The sequence below is a fragment of the Vigna unguiculata genome, chromosome 8 (assembly GCF_004118075.2).
Source record: "Vigna unguiculata cultivar IT97K-499-35 chromosome 8, ASM411807v1, whole genome shotgun sequence".
Lineage (NCBI taxonomy): Eukaryota > Viridiplantae > Streptophyta > Magnoliopsida > Fabales > Fabaceae > Vigna > Vigna unguiculata.
Genome location: NC_040286.1, coordinates 9,895,199 through 9,911,275, shown reverse-complemented (window position 1 = coordinate 9,911,275; position 16,077 = coordinate 9,895,199). Strand labels below are relative to the sequence as shown.

Below are 16,077 nucleotides of genomic sequence, written 5' to 3'. Positions count from 1 at the left end.
TCCATTAGACCGTTTATCAATACTTAATTGGGCACATTTGATAAAGCTCATCTGACTAGATCCTCTAATGAGACTCATTTGTGTAGAGTGTTTGTGTAGACTATCTAATGCTTATCGAAAGTCAAATTGATTTTAATCAATGATTTTAGTTGAAGCCCATTTAACCCAATTTAAAATTTTTTAATTAAAACAATGGGTTTATACATATTTATAATCCAAGATTGAAATGAGACCAACATTGTGGTTATGTAGCTTCCTTAAATAAGGATACATGCATAGTCTCATCATTTGATGGACATATTGTGTTCACTGCCAAATGGAAGAAATGTCTCTGAGATTGGTCTTTTGGATTTCAGTAAACAAAAGGTCACTTGCTAGATTTCAAGAGAAGATGAAATGTGGCTATGGCATAAAAAGATAGAACACTTAAACCTCAAATATATTTCAAAACTTTCAAAGAAAAATCGTGTTCGAGGTTTACCAAATCTGTGTCTTGGAAAACTCCCCTTCTGTGTAAAGCATGTAAAAAGGGAAATAATTGAAAAACTCTTTTAAACATACTTGTGTTTCCACTCACAACCTGAAGTTCGGGAGATAAATGTTATGGTCTAGCCATTATTGATAACTACTGTACATACACATTGGTTTTCTTTTAATGTTTTTGAAATAGTGTAAAAGAATACAAACGGAGCAAGGTTTCTACATCTCGAACATGAGAAGTGATCATGATACTAATAAAGAATCTCAAATGTGTTGAATCTAATACCATATATCACAATTTTTCTTCACTATGAACACCTCAACATAATGGAATAATAGAAAAAAGAACTGAACTCTAAAAATTCTTTTACCCAAAACTTTTGAGCAAAGGCAGTGAACGCTGCTTTAGCGAGTAAAGGAGTCTCTGAAATCATTTGCATAAGTGCCTCTGTGATTAAAAATCATGCCAACCAAAGAAAGGGTCATTCACCGCAGTCCGCAGCATGCAGCTATTCTGTGATTAATAAGTTGCTTTCCAAACAAGCTTTCCAGAAGATTTTATAAACGCTCCATAAAACATTTTGGAAGCTTTTCATTACGTTTCTAGAACAAACATCCTAAATATACAAGGATTTTAAAAGGTAACTTTGTTATTATACTGTTATAAAGAGCTGCACTAAAAATATATGATGATGCAATAATTGCGGGAAAAAGTGGCATGCCATTTTGCCACCAGTTGAATTTAATCATTGAAATCTTTCAGTTGATTAACATACTCTAAATGCTTTTAATTAGATTTTTTTGTCAAACAGCTCATGACTAACAGTATAGCTGTAACATTGTAGATAAACTTATGTGCTTCTGAAAATTTCAACAAATTCAAAGTGCCACGGGTATGAGAAGCAAGTCTCAAAAGGAACGGTTCATGAAACCACAACACATGAACACACTTGAAAACTAAGCTCCATGGAATATACTGATTCTTACAACACTACAAGCTTTACAAACTACGTAGCAATGGAGTTACTAAAAGGCATTCCTGTTGGAGTTGGGGCATCACAACCACTGATGATGAATCTTCATTACAAAATGTAGGGAAGGAAATAAAGTAGTGTCAATATGGAACAGGTATACGAACGCTAGAGGGTCCTGATTTCATGTCATCAACAATTAGATTGAAGAGCGCCTGTGTTACAGGGCCTTCTTTGCCTACAATGAATGCATGACAATGAATCAGCTCATAAGAAGGTACATACATTTACTCAAAATGATTACAGAAACTGTGTCTGATGGACCAAGCGAACAGTAAATCAAGAGAATGAATGCTAATTAAAGGGTCCCCTCTACTGACAAGGAACGCACAATGCAAGTTAGCAACAGTTCACAATTTAACATATTGCAGGTCAAAAGACCTCGACCAAACAATATTCCATGATCATTTTCAAATTTAACCGACTAACAACCAAATGTAAAACTTTTGGAGATAAAATCTTGTGTAGAGACAAGAGAATCAGAGAAAAAAATGCATTAAGGAATATTCATTGGCATGATCAAACTATCAACATGACCAAATATGAGGCAAGGAAAGCTTGACAGGCATTCCCTTCAAGAGGAAGGTCGGGAGTCAATTCTAAAGTAGAATCCTATATTTATCATTATTATCAACAATTCACAATTCAGAAGTTAATTTTAACTTGTGGAGAAACTAATTTCATTTTTCTCTCTTACTTTTTTTAAAAGTACTTGCATAGAAGTTCCCTCCAAACATACACTAAATCGTATAAAATTTTGCTGCGAGAAATAAAAGCACTTACCATCACCAATAACGTGTTCATCCCACTGCACTACAGGGCAAACAAGAATTCCACTGCCAAGAAGCATCATTTCTTCTGCTTTCTTACCTTCTTCAACAGTCACATTTTTCACCCTTATCCCCTTAAGCTTACCCTCCCTTAACAAATCCTCGGCAAGGGTTAAAACTCTCTTAGCTGTGCAGCCACTTAAAATTTTGTCAAAGTGAGGCATTATTAGTTCTTTCTCTTTAGTGACAAAGGCCACATTCATATTAGGCCCCTCTGCCACAAAACCTTCATCATCTAACCAAATTCCTACAAAAGCACCAGCTTCTTCAGCTTCCACCTTTGAGAGGACATTTGGAAGATAATTCACACTCTTGGTAATGGCAAACTTGGGGTGTTTAATGGGAACAGATGAAGTAACAACTTTAACTCCCCTGAAATTAGGCGACGATGACAGATCCTGTATTACTATTGCATAAAGACTTGATTGGTGGCAGTTAGAGGGAGATAACTGAAAGTCCCCAGGTCCTGCGGAGAGCCAATACCTAAGTGATCCTTTTCTACACTTGGAAGCACTTACAGTTTCTATTAGTATTCTCCTTATGCTTCCACGATCAAATGGGGGATCTATTTTAGACAAGGATGCTGAACCTAAAAAGCGATCAAGGTGTTGATCTAGCTCATATAGGTATCTATAATGCACACAATACACCATTTGACTGCTTTAGAAAATAGAAAACAAAGTGTTAATGTCATTGAGAAGTAGAAATCACTAACCCGTTCATTATTGCAGCAGTATCAAACACACCATGGCCTCTGTGGACCATGTGGTCATCCATGGGAATAACCATAGCAGCTGGGTCTGTTGTTATCCCATCAAAAATACTAGAATACATAGCAAGGAATTGTTGCTTTCCCTTTATCTTTTCTCTAAATGATTTTAGCCTTTCATAGGCCTTGTGCGTTCAAAAAGAAGAAAAGAAAATACGAAAAAAGATTTAGTTAGTAATACTAAAATCACATATTCAAAATAATTATTTTCCCTATCTGATTTCACTCTGTACAAAAGTAATTATCTTTACTTACGACACACACATTTTTTTGTCACAAACATAACTTTTAGACCTTTGACTAGCTTGAATTGAACAAAACGAACTCTCTCTTTTCTAACACAGTTTATTATTAATTGGGATTTATGTGAGTTTCGCTAGTATAAAATATCTCAAATTAACTTGAGATATAGCCAAATTATAATATATAAAGACGAGCATTATGTCATCTTTGTTAGACCACTATCAGATCATTCACAAACATCTACTCCCGTATGCAGTGAATTGCATCTAATATTGACAATTAAACAACCATTGATAATCCACAAGTCCTTTGTGAAATCCCAAATTAGTGCTTTCTAAAAGCATGGTTGGAAATAGATCTAAACAAAAAAAATTATAATCTTTTAAAGTGATTTATGTCTAACTCAACTCCTGAAAACTGATTTGTAAGTTTAGAATTTTCCTCCCTTGTATATTCCTCACTTGGAATTTTTCTCCAATGCACCCTGGGCTAGCTACATAAATAACACACAGTATGACCCTTTTAATGGATATAGGATAGTCGCCAAATATCATCTTACAAAATAATTTACATCTACCTCAACCTCACAGAAAAAATAGGTTTGAAAATTGAAAGTAATCCCATTTAATTTTAAAGATTGTTATAGGAGAGATTAGTCGTCAACAAAATTGGTAAATATTCAGTAACAATACAGTTAACAAAAAAAAAAGAAAAAAACTGCTAAGAGAGAATATTCTACAGTCACGATAGCCTCTAACCCGAATCACAAAGAAAAAAGAGTGAATAGAGAGATTAGATTAGACCTCCGAGGAAGTCAAAACCGGAACACGAGATACTTGAGTTTTAGAATCTGCAATGTCAACGCGCCATGAGTTTCCTAAAGCAACATTGATTAGAAGGACACGAGAAAGTAAAATTTTTAAAAAGTACAATATGAAAATTTCTTTTTCTTCTTAGTCTTGTATAACTTAATCATGTAAAAATCGTACAATCTTCTTCTTCTATTCTAATTTATGAGAATTCATGTTCAGAAATAGAGTGTCCAGAAAACGCACCAGAGGAGGGTCCTGATTGGTAGGAAGCAGCGAGAGCGGTAGGGAAGTGGCGATGGAAGCAGTGGCCATGCCGCGGAAAAGAAAGAGAGTGAGAAATTTGCGAAAGGAATGGCAGAGAAGCCATGTTCAAGAAGAGAACTCAGAAGCGATTGGAGAATGGCAGATTCGTTGGTTGGCTTTGTTTTGTGTTTTGCAGTAAACAAAGATGGTCGCAACTAACTTAAAGAATTGTTCGTCCTCCATCTTTCGATCAAATATAATATAACATTTTCTTTTCAGAATTACTTTGCCTTTTATATTGCTTCCAACTTTATCGATGGAGTCGGGGAATCAATCCGATTGAAAGAGACAAATTCTGGAGTTTGAGAAAAATAAAAAATGAAATTTTGGGGTTTATTTATGTTACCAACGACCCAATAAGATATTTGAAAATATTTTTCATTCCAACTAATAATATTTTTTTTATAAATCTGGGTTTTATTTATAATCGCCCTAGACTTTCTCTCTCCCATTACCCTCTACATTTCTTTTCTTCTGAGAAAACAATCCCCTTTAATTTCTTCTCTCATCTCATTCGTTGGCTGGTATTAGAGTGTGAAAAAAAAAATTATAAGTGAATACAAATTTAAAAGACCAAAAATATGAAATTTTATAAGTGTATATAACAATCACCTAAAAGAGGGATAACGGTTTTTTACATTGAAATACACCGAAAGTGCTCTAAATTAGGGACACCATGGGACTATTAAAATTGTTTCGACATAGCACATAATTGAGTTAATCTCATTCTTAGCCGTGTTGGGAAGAAGATCCACCTGCAACATGTTCTTATAATTTAAAATAAAGAAATATTTAGAATATTTATTAAGTTTTGTACACTACACCAACGAGTCAAACAACCATGACTAATGGACCGGTTTATAGGTTGATAATTAATATAAAATATGATCGATGGATTGACATTCAGTGTGATTAATAAAATCTAAAAATAGCTTAATATAAAATAGCTAAGTAATCGTATTAAGGTATAATTGGGTCGTAATTAGGTTAATGGTAAGTAAAAGCTCATTATAAATAATATAAATAGGAGGTTCAAGTAAGGTAGTTCTTTATATTGATTACTGCATTTAATACCAGACACCTATTGACTTAAGCATCAAAGTGTCTTTTACAAGTACCACTCAAATAGTTCAAGACGATCAGAACATACTTGATAATGGACAAATTGGAGACAAGAGTGACCGGAAGTCCAAGCCTACAAGGAGTTAATTTTGTCTTATCGATCTTGTAGAAACATGTTGACATCCACCGTGAGGCCAAGCGAGCATTACTTTCTCCCATGGTAACCACAAGGCACATGAACAATGTAGTAGTGGAGGAGGCATTGCAAGAGCAACAGATGGACCCTATGGTTATGATGAGATAAATGAGGAGGGAGATGGATGCAATGAAGAGGAAGTACCAGGAAGAATTTAAAGCCTTACACATCAAGAATGTGCTTATAAGGCAGAATAGGGGAATGAAGGAGCTTGTTCCTTCTACCCTAACTCAACCCGAACCAACCAAATCCTCGTGGCCCAAATCGACCGACTCAAGGAAGCAAATATCATGACCCATCTGCCATAGTCACAGTGAACATGACATGAATGCACTTGTTCATTACTGATATCATGGAGACTCCTTTACTTGGAAGATGCTAGTATTTAAGGAGTACAATAGGTCAACCGACCCAAATGAACCCGTCAGTAGGAAAAGGATAAGAAATGATCTACTATGAATGCAAATAACTTGGGCACACGCAAACAGAATGCCCTAAGTTGAATAGAAAATCCAAGTTTAAAAAGAAGAGTATGATGGCCACAAGGGAAGATTCAAACTCAACTTCAAAATTTAGCTCAAAAGAAGAACACATTAATCCATGTCTCACGGAAGACATAGATGATAAGGTAACTTTGAATCCTCAATCTTCTCTCAAATTGCTTCTCACTCATCATCCGAGGAAGAAGTTGAGAATGCTCTAGCGTATGAGGATCTTCTCACCGGTTGTAATTAGACTTTTTAGCAACATTTTAAATTAAAGCAAAAATTTAAAGATTTTCTTCTAAAAGACAAAAAACTTAAGCGGGATCATGTTACAACTAAAGTGAAAGTGTTAAGTCCAAAGCAAACTCTCTAGTGAGATGCTAAAAAGTTTGAACGTCTACAAAGAAAAACCACATGCTACAAGCATGATTTCTAATTTTTTTTTTCAAGAGCTCTAAAGCTCTAAATATTTTTGTTTCATACTCTATATATATTTGGAAAACTTGGTCTAGGCTATGATATGAAAGGTTTGAAGAAGATAAAGAAAATGTTTTCTAAAAATGTTAAAGGTGTTTTCCAACATTGTGGGAAACTTGGGCATGTTAGTGCCAAATGTGAACGTAAGAGGATTTCCCTCGGAAAAATTTAAACAAGATCATGTTACAACTAATGTGAAAGTGTTATGCCTAAACCAAACTCTCTAGTGAGACACTAACAAATTTGAAAGTCTAGAAAGAAATGTAGATCATATTGAAAAATTTATATAACCAACTTCTAAATATGGCTAAATTTGGACTAGTCCATTTCGTCCTTTAACCTAAACTAACTAAAAATTTTAATTGAATATATAGATTGGATTTTTTTGGATTATCTATATTTAAAAATCTGAATTTAGAGAACGGATATTCAATCTATAAAATATATAAAATGTATATCATATTGAAATCCTGATTCAATAAAATAGATTTTAAATTGATTAAATATTTAATAAAATGGGACTTAAATAGATTGGATCCAAGCAAAAGTGAATTGGATTAATTTTGCCGTTCCGTATCAATTAACTTGGTAGATAGATAGAATGATAGGTAGATAAACTCCATTTTTATGCCTTTGATTACTGAATAACGAAATACTTTAGAGTAAAAGAAAAGAAGAAACCAAAAACATATTAAAAAGCATTAAATAACAAGATATTATTATATATACAACTTGCCTTGTTCTACCAAAATATTACATATACAATTGTACCAAAACATGAATCCATGTTCATCATTTGTGCTTCCAACTCACACACTCCCTATTCCTCATCCGCAGTAAAATCAGGTTCTGCAGGCTTCTGAAGCAGCATGGGGGGTAATCTCTCAGGCACCCTACCCTTCTTTGCACCATTACGCCTAAGCAATGTAAGAGCATTAGCAGCAAACCTTGAAGCATATATTGTAGCACCAAGGCTGGGTGAGCTTCCACCAGATTTACCCAACACATTCTGCAGCCTATTCTCCTCTTCTTCAACCAGGGACTCTTCAAGCTTCCTCTTACTATAGCGCCGCCACGCAGCTTGGATGAAACACGCCGCCCAGCTGCGCCATTGTTGGGAGTAGAACCGGAAAGTGTGGCGTAGCTGCTTGCTGTGCAGGCGCCGGAACTGTGATGCCACAAACTTCAAGTCATGAGCTTTGAGAGCAAAGGCTTCCACTTCTGAAAGAGTCTGAACAGTTCTTGTTGAAGTGGGAAGGTTGGATGAGGAATGAGGATCCAAGGCCCATGTCAGAAGCTCCTCTCCACAAAAGTCACCAGCTTTCAGATACTCAGAGTTGAAGAAACCAGTTCTTCCACCGTTCGTTGTTATGGTCAATAACTTACCACGCATTATGAACAGCATCTCATCAACCGGGTCTCCTTCCCTCACAATGTAGCTTTCTTCGGTGAACAGCACCGGCTTCAGACGGTCACACATTGCATCCAGAAGTTGTTCATCCATTTTCTCAAACATTGGCACCTTTCGTGGGTTCACACAACACACAAAATGTTCAATGAATGTCATTAAAACCACACAACTGTTGTTGCAGAATGCCAGAAACTAATTTTGAAACAAAACTAACTGTTAGAGAGTATCTTCTCTGTTGCAAGGTCTAAAACCTGAGTTTTGTGAAACTTGTCCATTGAAATTTACTAACATGACATAAAGTTATAAGATTAACCTTGGATCATATAAGTTTGAAAAAACTACTGTTCTGTCTTAAAAACATCAATATAACCAGATAAAACATGTCTTAAAAGTGAAATGACAACTTTTTGTTTTGTTCAAGGTTGTTTCTAGTTGGGCTTTTGTCTTGCCCCCGTTTATTACTAAAAACATTGGATACTCATAGTAATCTTTAAAATTAAAAGTAGGTGTTTTGGAAAAGAGATATTCAACAAAGGTAAGAAATTCAAAATATGTGGACAGGAGCAGAAAAGGAACAAAACCTATGAAGGGGACAGGGACACTTACTCTCATCAGCAAAGCCAAACAAAGATGTCGCTTAATGTCTCTTCTTAAATCCTTGGGAAGATTCCGAACCAAATTGTCTTCATCTACGCCTCTGGTTTCTTGCCATTTGTACTGTTCGTATCGTCTTATTCGCACTCTCAGGCCGTCGGGAAGTAATCGGTGAGACATCCACTGTTCTGCATCCCTCCTCTTTACTCTCATCTCCTCCAATCTTGTGGTTGTTGACTGCAAATATGTCTGTTTCAAAACAAGTTTAATTGGTCAAAAAAACGAGAGAAAATATAACAGAATGACTCAGGCTTCTAAATAATAGATTGAGTTTCACATGGCAAATCAAAACTAATACCAACTCTTTCTCTATTTGCAACTATACTCCTTATCAAATTAATTTACCTCTACTAAACTCATCACTACTTTTACTGTTTGTTGTAGCATTGTTCATAACTCATTTATTTTAGGCCACAACAAGAATTGTAGAAATGTGATGAAAAGGCTAAGGAGACCAGCGTTTGAGTATATGATTAGAAGATGGATAAGAAAAACTAGTTCGGCAGTTGTTCCTTGGAAATCCCATAATTCAACTAGGATGTCTTAATTCAACTAGCAAGATAAAAACATTTACTGACCTTACAGAACAACAGTATTCAATTCAAAGAAGGAAAAGAAAACGACAAGAAAATATGAGACAGGCTTGCAATAAATGTACTACAAAATCCAAAATTAATAAATAGTACGTGTCAGCTCCATTGCATAATTAGATGACATTTTTTTTTTTGTTTCTATTTAACTGTCATTAACCATTTATACTCTCACCCTTCACCTAATTTTAACTAGTTTAAAGATATACTTTAGTATGATACAGACAGGAAAAGGGTAAAATAAAAAATCTAATAAATATTTTATTGAAATAAAAAAAAAAATAATATTGCATTTCTTAGTTTCTCCAGAAGAACCTTCAACTACCCTAAAAAAGGGAACAGGCAGAGTATTTGGTACGAACCTGCATATTTCCAATGAGGAATGAAAATAACACCAAACCAGATACAGAAATGAAAACTGCAAAACATATTTCCCAGACATAGGTACTTGTTGCCAGGTTCTGACCAAGAGAACTACAATATAAAAAATTACAGAATATTAGATAATAACTTTAGTAATTGATGATCTAACAAGTACATTAATTTAATTGATGATCCATTCATTATATATCTACTAATATCTGCCCAACAACTTCTTGCAAAAACACTTGGACCTGAAGATGCATGCAGTTTGGAAGGAAGAGAACTTGTAAACACAACAAGTCCTCCAACATAAGAGGGAACTATCATAAACATTTCCATGCTTTGAGCAACAGTACAAAAAATACTCTTATTATTGCACGTCAAACCCCAAAAGAAGCCACAAAATAGTAAACTTATTGCAACATAATATGATCTACCTTCAAACCTAAATTCATACCGAATAGTAAAAATAAAAATCAAAGAAGTGCACCTCAAATTTTTTAAGCCCCACCAAAAGCAGTAAAAGAATTTTTGTGGAAAATCTCTTGACTCCACAACACCAGATTGAAGAGCATCAAGGAACATTCCAAAATCAAAGAGATTTTTATCTGCATTCTGAATTGGGCAAGAAGTATTCAGGAATGTCGAAATTTTGCTCAACCCACCCAAATAATCATTGCAATACATATCTGCCTTGCTACACACTGCTGTATTATTTCGACAGGCTTCTTGCCAACATGAGGTTTCTCGTTCTATAGAAAACAAGTACCAAAAGGCACCCGCAACCTGCAAAAGAAATTAACTCAGCAATCACAAAGAAGTGCAAGCTACATCAATTCAAAGCTCCAAACTTCCATTAATTATTATATTTTGTAAGAAAAATGCAAATTGATGTGTCATATTTAAACCTGCAATACTAGGAATTAAAATAAAAAGGTACATGGTAACTACAATATGCATGGACACTTAAGAAGTATTAACATACACAGGCACCAACATGAAAACTTTTTAACAAAAATTTGAAGTATTATCTCACACCTGACACAAATCCCTAAAATGTGTCCAACACGGGCACATCAACATCTTTTACAGTATATAAATGATGAATAAGAGATCATTAACAACCTACTGATCACAAAATTTATCTAAATTGACATAAAGAGAAAGGTGCAATAGAATTTATTTTGCAGTCTCAAACACAACTAGGAAACTCTTGTGGATCTCACTTCAGCTAGATATATGCCCAAATCAATATATATATATATATATATATATATATATATATATATATATGTATATATATATATATATATATATAAGTCAGTGTAAATCTCATATTTCTAAGTTGATTACGTTGAGAGCGTCAAGATTGTGACTTGGCTTACCTAGCCTACGACATAAGACAACCGATGTACTTTATGATAATCAACAATTGTCCCACTAAGAATTGAACTTTTTGATTGTAACTTGACTCATCTACCCTAACACGGGATAACAATGTAACCTACAATAATTTCTCCCTCAACAATTATCCACTAGTAATTGAACTCTTACCACAAGACCAAAAGTTATAGCTTATAATCAGAACACAACTTTTTCTACTTTAAAATATAGCATCCCAAGTGCCGCATTTTGTTATGGCTTAGTCCACCTAGCCTACACCATGAGACAATTGATGCACCTTACATCAACAACTTACCACGATTCTAGAAATTAGCATATCAAAGGTAGTTAACCTTTCATGTTGCATCTCCACTTAAGGTGCTTCAAGGTTTGTGGGTGATATTCCGCAGAAATTGTTGGTATTTATTTAACAGTAAAAGAACTTAATTCCAACAATATTGTGTAGAAAAATTTAGACAGAGAAAGATCATTTGGAAACTGAATTGGTCTCTTTTTATTTTTTTTCTTCCTCTCTACTTTTTGCTTACATCTTGTAGCACATTCAAAGACATTTTAAAGACTGAAAATAACTTTTTAGAATTTAACAGTACTAACATTTAGAAATATAGAGTCACACATGAATACCATTAAATTATTTTAAGAAGCCTTCATTAAGTATTCAATATCCCTCAAACACCTATGACAACTTAGTATTCAAAATTGCCATGATTACCGTGACCATAAATATTATAATTTGCTTAGGAATAAAATGGGGCAAGAAAAAAAACCCGACTAGAAAGCTTTAACAAAACCAGAAATGTTGTTAACAAGTAAAATCATGACATGTTTCATTAGAATTTAGTATTTCTGAGAGTAAGTTTCAAAATCCAATTTTCCCATGGAAAAGAAAATATACCCACCTCTCACCAGGGGTGTTGGAAGTCTCACATTAATTAAAGATAAAGTGATTTAAGAGTATATAAGTGGATGCAAACCTTATCTTATAAGACAGTTTTGTAGGATTGAGTAGACTTAAAGTTCACTTTTTAATAAGGGGAATGGAAATCAAATAAACCATATGATTGCCACTGGAGTAGTAGGGTTTACAATTCACTGTAAAGAGAGGTAATAAATGGAGATGGTCATTCTAAAGCTAGGACTCTTTAGAAACTATTCTATTATGCAATTTTCATTTTGACCGTCCCTATCATAAACTAGCCAATTCAATCTTCAAATACCTGCATCTAATAATCTATATGTCTGTTATGCAACTAGCATAGCATGCAGAAGTGCAAGTGAAGATCCCAACCCACTTATGCGTGTACACATAGCCTCCACAAAAAAGACAACATCTGAAAAGTTATAAATAACTGCTCGAACAAAACAGAAAAAAAAAAAGGACCAGTAAACCCAGAAATAGCAAGTAAATAACACAAACAAATACCTATATGAGAGCAATATCCTCAAAATTCATTTTCGATGTATGTAAATGAAAGTATATAGCATAAACTTACATGACTTGCAAGCATGTAAAGAAAGAGATTAAATGCAGCTCCAGCCCAAGCAGTTTCAGTGAGAATGCCAGAGGCCCTTGTAACTTCTCTATATAATGGAATGATTCGCAATAAACGAGGCACGTATTGGAAGAAGACAACAAATTTCAGCAAGTTCTTGGTATTAAGTGATTTAAAACCACTCATCTTTGGAATGATAACTAGAATCACCACCTAGCAATATTATACCAATCCTTGAATCAATAAGATCACCAATGAACCCCACAATGTAAAATTGAATCTACAATAAGATCTTAATGGGACATAGAGAAGATGAAAGTATGCATACCTGTGGGAGGGGAAGAACAGCAAGAATGTCAACAAAGAAATACGATGATAGATACCTCTTTGCTATTGCCCAAGAATCTTCAACCAAAACACCTCTTCCAAATACACGAGAAGAGGGAGCAATGAATCCAGTACGAAATTGGAAAATCATGTGGATTATATAAAAAGCATCAGAGAAAGATCTTAAGACAGTTGCTGTAATCTCCATCTTAATGTCCAGTGAAAGACATTTTTTCTCATCATCAATAACCGGAACATAAAAGAACAAAGGATCCAGTGATACTGCGATAACACATAATAAGACAAAAATCTTGTTCCACCTTTGAAGGAATGGACCCTGTGGATCAAGTATTTTCTTTCTAGAACTAAAGCTTCTACAAAGAACACTACTAAAGGGAAAAGATTTGAATGATGTTCTGAATCTTTTCATCCTATCAGAACCAGATTCCAATCCATTTTGAAACTTCTCCGAAACTGAACTTAATGTAGTTCTAAATATCCCTGACTGTGAAATTTTAGTGTCAGAATAATTGCCCTCAGAACTCTTCTCCAAATTTGAATCCCGAAACCTGAACATCACATACATATTAAACAATGAATAAATGACAATATAAACTCAGTTCCTAGTAAAAGATGTCTTCCATATAAGTACTGATTAAGGCAAATAAACTTCTGTAACATAAGGTTGGTAATTTGGAAGTTCTAAACACTTTGATTTGGAGAAGTAGTAACTGAACTGTGACCCTTACCCTCAACCGCAAAAATGAAAAAAACACACTACGGATAAAAAGTAGAATGCTTCTAAAATTTCCATAGACAGCAACATAAAATCACTGAGAGTAAATAAGACACGCATCATCAAACTAACCTAACAAACTTCTCTTGTTGTGCAGTACTCATTATTATAGCCTACTTCAAAATGCCGCAGAACCAGCCTTGTAAATCTCATTGAATACCTCCTTCATGAACCATACTCCCTTATCCTGAAATGAATAACAAACATTGAAAAACACAAACCGATGAAATCAATGTAAACATGTAATGTTAAAACAAAACAAATTTGTGATACCCAAAAATACAGTTCTCAAGCGTGATTGTATAAGATTCCATTAAAAACAATGTTGTTTTTTTAACGGAACTTTTCGTTGAAAATAACTAACATGTCGACGTTGATTAAACTCCCAGATTTCGACAAAACTGTGGTGAACTAGAAAAAGAAGTAACGGAACATTAAAAGTGGAGAAAAACAACAAAAACGGAGAAAGCAGGAACCTGAAAAGTGAAAAGTTTGAAGCAGTTTGCGTTGGAAAATGAAGGTAGAGAAAGAAGAAGAGGAGGGATTGAATGAAGCGCGTAGGAAGGGCTATGAAAGCAGATAGCAAGTGAAGAGGGAATGAAAAAGAAGACGCAGATAGAAGAGACGAAGGTTCGAGGAAAGGAGCGAGGAAGTGACAGTTACTACAGCAAGGGGTTGGTTTTTTCTACATTAAAGAGTTAATATGTGAGTAAAGTTTGGGTTTTTACAGAGAGTGGAGTTGGAAAATGTGGGGAGTGAGATTTTGTTTGGTGTGTGAATGGGGATGATGAAACACGACAATTCATGTGAGTGGTCGGTCCCACCGAAGTTTAAAGTTTAAATTGTTAAATACGTTACTTTTGTCTGGTTTGTGTGTCGTGCGTTTATTCTGTTCTGGTGGGGGTCGAGTCAAGTCCGTTGACAACAGGGGTCGTGCCTCTACGGAATTTTCCAAACCAATGCACGCCGTGTTGGATGCGAGGAATTAAATAACGGAGTTTAGAACAAGAAACTTTAATCACAGTACTGCTACCCCCACTTCTTCTAAGCAATACAGTAAAGAATAATTGTTTTTGTCTTTATAATTAATATTTAAAGTTTAACTGCTTTCAAATTTAATATATTTAGATCTAATAATTCTTTAAATTAGAAGTTACTTGTATTTATAAGAAGATTCACTTTAAAAAAATTTGACTAAAATTTTGAAGTAATAGAAAATATATTTATAAGACTTCAAATTTGGGGTGTTAGAAAATAAACTTCTGAAATTAAAAACTTGGAATACTACAACAAATTAAACTATATCATCCAGGATCGGGTCTGAAGGACTACATTGGCACGCCTAAAGCCCGGTTTATCGCCTAATTTTAGTTGGATGCCCAAAAAACAACATCGGGCCAAAAACCAACATTCAAAAGTTAACCTAGGTATTGGCCAGACCCAACATCCTTAAGTCGACCAAAAACCAACTTCCAGAGACCAGTCGAATTATAAGATTAAGATTTTCGGTTGATAAAAAGGGATTCTAGATTTTTAGCTGGGATTTTTAGAAATTATGAAGTGGTTTATATTATCTTTTGTAAGCTTAATACCGTATTATATTCGTATCCTATAGGTATAGGAGATGTAAATAAAGCATTATCTTCAGGTAATGAATATACATGACTTATAACTAGAGGTGTCAATATGGTCCCAAGCCCATGGGCCAGTCCTGGCCCACTCTTCATAAAGCTCCTTTTTAGGGGACCCCCAAATGAGGGGGTCAAAAAAAAGCCCCAACCCCCAAAGCCCCCTTTCTAGTGGGTTAGGACTAGGGTTAAGGTGGGTTAGCTCCCCAAATAATACTACATTAAGCTAGAGTCAAAGATCAAGTTGAGCGACCCGAACGGGCCCGATGACCCGGACGGGTTCGACGACCCGGACGAGCCCAATGACCAGGACAGGCCCGATGACAAGGACAGACCCGACGACCAAAATGAGCTCGACGACCAGGACGGGCCTGAAATCCCGGACATGCCAGACAACACGGACGGGCCAGACGACCAAAATGGGCCCGACGACCAGGACGGGCCTGACAACCCGGACATGCCAGACAACACGGACGGGCTCGACGACCCAAACGGGCCTCAAAACCCGGACGGGCCAGATGAGACAGATAGGCCCTACGACCAAGACGGGCCAAACGATTCAAACAGGCCCAATGATCCACACAGGCCCAACGACCCGAACGTGCCTGACGACTCGTATGGACCCGACGATCCAAACGGGCCCAACAACCTGAACGGGCCCAACGAGCCGAATAGGCTCGACGATCCGAACGGGCCCAACAACCTAGATGTGCCAGACGACCC

At 35.5% G+C, this 16,077-nt stretch overlaps 2 protein-coding genes across 4 annotated transcripts; both read right to left on the bottom strand.

The window, feature by feature from the left end:
- Positions 1 to 1,243: 1,243 nt before the first annotated feature.
- LOC114194616 (D-amino-acid transaminase, chloroplastic) lies at positions 1,244 to 4,743 on the bottom strand. Of its 2 annotated transcripts, none has more exons than XM_028084956.1 (5): positions 4,409 to 4,743; positions 4,157 to 4,230; positions 3,057 to 3,235; positions 2,295 to 2,971; positions 1,244 to 1,689 (listed from the first exon to the last, which is right to left on the bottom strand). In XM_028084956.1, the coding sequence occupies exons 1-5, from the start codon at positions 4,530 to 4,532 to the stop codon at positions 1,595 to 1,597; spliced, it is 1,149 nt and encodes a 382-aa protein (XP_027940757.1). In that variant the 5' UTR covers positions 4,533 to 4,743; the 3' UTR covers positions 1,244 to 1,594. The 2 variants fall into 2 exon arrangements, with proteins under 2 accessions (XP_027940757.1, XP_027940759.1); XM_028084958.1 differs by having other exon boundaries at positions 4,157 to 4,203.
- A 2,623-nt stretch (positions 4,744 to 7,366) lies between these two features.
- LOC114194190 (cyclic nucleotide-gated ion channel 1-like) lies at positions 7,367 to 14,419 on the bottom strand. Of its 2 annotated transcripts, none has more exons than XM_028084288.1 (8): positions 14,000 to 14,419; positions 13,799 to 13,913; positions 12,932 to 13,499; positions 12,604 to 12,816; positions 10,197 to 10,492; positions 9,706 to 9,817; positions 8,706 to 8,942; positions 7,367 to 8,210 (listed from the first exon to the last, which is right to left on the bottom strand). In XM_028084288.1, the coding sequence occupies exons 2-8, from the start codon at positions 13,828 to 13,830 to the stop codon at positions 7,509 to 7,511; spliced, it is 2,160 nt and encodes a 719-aa protein (XP_027940089.1). In that variant the 5' UTR covers positions 13,831 to 13,913; positions 14,000 to 14,419; the 3' UTR covers positions 7,367 to 7,508. The 2 variants fall into 2 exon arrangements, with proteins under 2 accessions (XP_027940089.1, XP_027940088.1); XM_028084287.1 differs by having other exon boundaries at positions 14,203 to 14,419.
- Positions 14,420 to 16,077: the final 1,658 nt, after the last annotated feature.